Source organism: Patiria miniata, unplaced genomic scaffold, assembly GCF_015706575.1.
Source record: "Patiria miniata isolate m_02_andy unplaced genomic scaffold, ASM1570657v1 HiC_scaffold_18, whole genome shotgun sequence".
NCBI classification, from domain to species: domain Eukaryota; kingdom Metazoa; phylum Echinodermata; class Asteroidea; order Valvatida; family Asterinidae; genus Patiria; species Patiria miniata.
Window position 1 is genome coordinate 7152118 of NW_024037056.1, and position 3317 is coordinate 7155434.

General features: G+C 42.7%; 1 protein-coding gene across 2 annotated transcripts; it reads left to right on the forward strand.

Moving 5' to 3' along the window:
* Positions 1–355: 355 nt before the first annotated feature.
* Positions 356–2943, forward strand: LOC119724457 (lactadherin-like). 2 transcript variants are annotated; one of them, XM_038195517.1, is made up of 4 exons: positions 356–632; positions 1045–1191; positions 1464–1669; positions 2367–2943. In XM_038195517.1, exons 1-4 carry the CDS (start codon positions 428–430, stop codon positions 2511–2513), a joined length of 705 nt encoding a protein of 234 aa, XP_038051445.1. In that variant the 5' UTR covers positions 356–427; the 3' UTR covers positions 2514–2943. The 2 variants fall into 2 exon arrangements, with proteins under 2 accessions (XP_038051445.1, XP_038051446.1); XM_038195518.1 differs by having other exon boundaries at positions 358–632; positions 1060–1191.
* Positions 2944–3317: the final 374 nt, after the last annotated feature.

Sequence of the window (3317 nt, forward strand, 5' to 3'; positions counted from 1 at the left end):
CGTTAGATAGGTCATAAAGGCGCATTTTCAAGAACTGCCTTAAAAATATATTTCATGGACACTTTAAACGTTGTGTACCCCTTACATTTACGCTGAGCGAGTGGTAGGCTATGCCCGCCTAAACTGATTGAAACGTTCACAGCCAGACTTATCAATACAATGGTGTGCAACACTCATCGGAAATAGCAAGAAGCGTGAACACTTGTTTGCTACATAGGGGAACAATATTTTGGACGAAACAAAAACGTGGACCCTGGAAACCGGAGGAAACTGATTGACCCACGTACGTTGTCACGGTCCTGCGACATTTGTGTGCTGCGCAGGGTCAGAGCATCTTGTGCGCATCTTGGTGTCAAGGATTCTAGGTCAGTTGTAAATCTATATAAGTGCGATTTTAGAACTGATTCAAGATCATTTTGTGTCTCTGATGATCAAGATGAAGTACCCTCTGGTAGCTATCTTTGCCGTGGTGGCCCAGTGCTGCCTGTTTGCAGCAGCCGCACACGAACATGCTCATGGTGATTCCGACTCGGTTCTCGAAGCAGCTCTCCGTCCGTTGTATAGCCAACTGGACGTTTTTCGAGACCAACTTGATGCGGTCAAAGTGTTTGTCCATGTCCCCTGTAAGAAAGGTAGGTGCGACGTTTCTGTATATTTTTGTCGGGCGAAGACAGCTTTTCATTTTGTCCATTTTTTTGTGTCGATCGAACTTGAGCTTTTAGACACCAAGTTTCTGAAAATTGGCACCAAATGTCACAATTTTCGAGGTGGGCTACCAAAACAATATCCATATATCGTATAAAAAAACGTACTCATTATACTCATTCACCGAAGGACGCGCGCTGATCATATCTGCCCACTTGAGTTATTAGCGTCGATGTACAAAACAAGTTCTATAAAACAAGCCAAGTTTCATAACGCATTTCCTCGATTAGCAGAGTGCGGAATCTGCCCGGCTGTAAAGTCCATAAAACGGTTCAAGTAGGAAAAGGCTGATGCGAGTATTAAATACCCCCGTCCGACCCTGAATGAACTTATTTACAGCAAAATATCCAACAGATTTGGAGTGCTCTGAGGCTGGACCCCTTGGTATGGAAGATGGACGCATCCCAGATGCAAACATCACAGCTTCGACGTTCTGGAGCAACAGTGCAGCCTGGGCGCCCTACAGGGGTCGTCTTAACTTAGAAGGTAAATTGTTGATTTTATTTTCATTCACGAAACATCACATGGAACGAACCGTAATTAAGACAACTTAAACGAAATGGTAGGATGTGCGTCAAAGGTGACCAAAAAAGTGAAAAGTTGAAGAAGCACTAATACATATATTTTTCCGGGGGTGAGGGGGGTTTCTTCCCCTAGAAATATTATCTCACTCTGCAAGTACGGCCGCTGCCCGGTATAGTGCTTGTAGCACACTTGCTAATAGCAAGAGTCACTGTATGCTTATATCTGCTTACTAGGTGCTGCCTGGCTTTATGCCGGATCTAGTGACCCCAATCCGTGGATCCAAGTCGACTTCGGTGGCCGTGTCATCATCACTGGTGTCATCACTCAGGGGCGTCCTGACAATTATAATCAATGGGTGACTGAGTTCCAGGTTGCCTATAGCAACGACGGCCAGCAATGGACCGACGTCACCGCGGAAGGAGAAAGTGCACCGACAAAGGTCAGTAACAAATTGCACTGTTGTTAATAAAGAACGCAATGGTCATATTTATGAGTGAATTACGGCGGTGGAACGACAATATTTATGGAGTACAAACCTAATCAGATGTGAGCCCAAGGTTACTGACGATGATATATCAATATTTATGTTGCTACAATTTTAAATATATGTATTTTCACAATCTTTTATGTTTTAGATCGAGGTAATGTTGTCATTCTGCTTCAATAAGCCAAACTGTACCCACACCCAGATTTGCACAAAAAAGCATAAAATACACGGCCATTTATCAAACATTGAGGTCAAATTAACAGTTGGTCATCGGGGGCGAGCCCAAACCCCGGTATCATGATTTAAAGCAGTACGCTACCACTACCTCCACCTGCTCTCTCATTTGAAACGAGGTTGAACATTGAAGTAAGCCTTGGGGACGAGATTAGGTGTGTCATATTCTTAATCGCTGCTGTATAAAACAAAACAAAACATGTTTGTCGGGTTACCTGATGTCAGGGGCCGACCCAACACCAACAGAAAAACAGCAAGGAAAGTTAAACAAAAAACGTCCTTAGGCTATCTCAGCTATTTAATATAAACAAATTCCTACAGAAGATGCTGCAGACAAAACGTCGGTTAAACAATTGAAAACCTCCCAACTTTCAGGGCTAATTTGTAAATCCCATCCATATTGTGTATTCAACAGTTCCCTGGAAACTCGGACAGAAGCAATCCTGTGACCACCACTTTCCCGAAGGCCTTACAGACCAGGTTCCTGCGTATCCTGCCTACTGAGTGGAGCGCACACTGCAGCATGCGCTTAGAGGTCCTCGGCTGCAAAAGTCATGAGTAATTCCGCCGTATAGCTTGGGAAAACCTAGCTCTAGTGCTTGCTGGACATTTGACAGACATTTGACATGCGGGGATGCATGTGTCATAGATATGTGGCGTAACATTTTCAGAATGCTTCAGTCAAAACACAGAGGCACATAGGAACATTTTGCAGATACACGAAACGCACAAAAAAAACAAGAAATCCTCACTCAAAATGAAGGACTGGTAACAAATTCTCTGCCTGAAATGGTATCATTCGGAATGAAAAAAAAATAATTGAAAGTGGGCAATAAAAATGTGTATTTCTCTTTTTTCTCTCTCTCCCAAAATGTATAGTATCCCCTGAGTTGAAACTTCAACAAGTTAGTTGTCATGCACCATTCATAAGAGTTAGAGTTATTTTCTTGCTCAAACGATGGGGAAAATGTTCCGCTGCACCTTTAAACATGCAACCCCCCCCCCCCCCCAAAAAAAGGCATTTGCACTTCATGTGCTTTTCCAGAGCGCACCGTTCAGACGTGTTTCCGCCTCCTACATTCTGAGTGAGGGATACGATGGAAGGACCCGGAACCTATCTAATAGTAGACAACAATTAATGACACAAACTTTTCCACAGTTTGAACTGTCAAATATCCTATTAGCATTAAAGGCGGAGTTTCTCATGCTACAGTGATGCCGGGAAAAATAAGTTGGAAAAAAAACAAGCTCATGGTTAAAATTAATATTTACCTTTTTCTATTTTTTGGTTCAAATTTATTTAGATTGTTAGTGGCACAATCAGTGAAAATACAACGGCATGTATTTACATACCGTAATATCATTT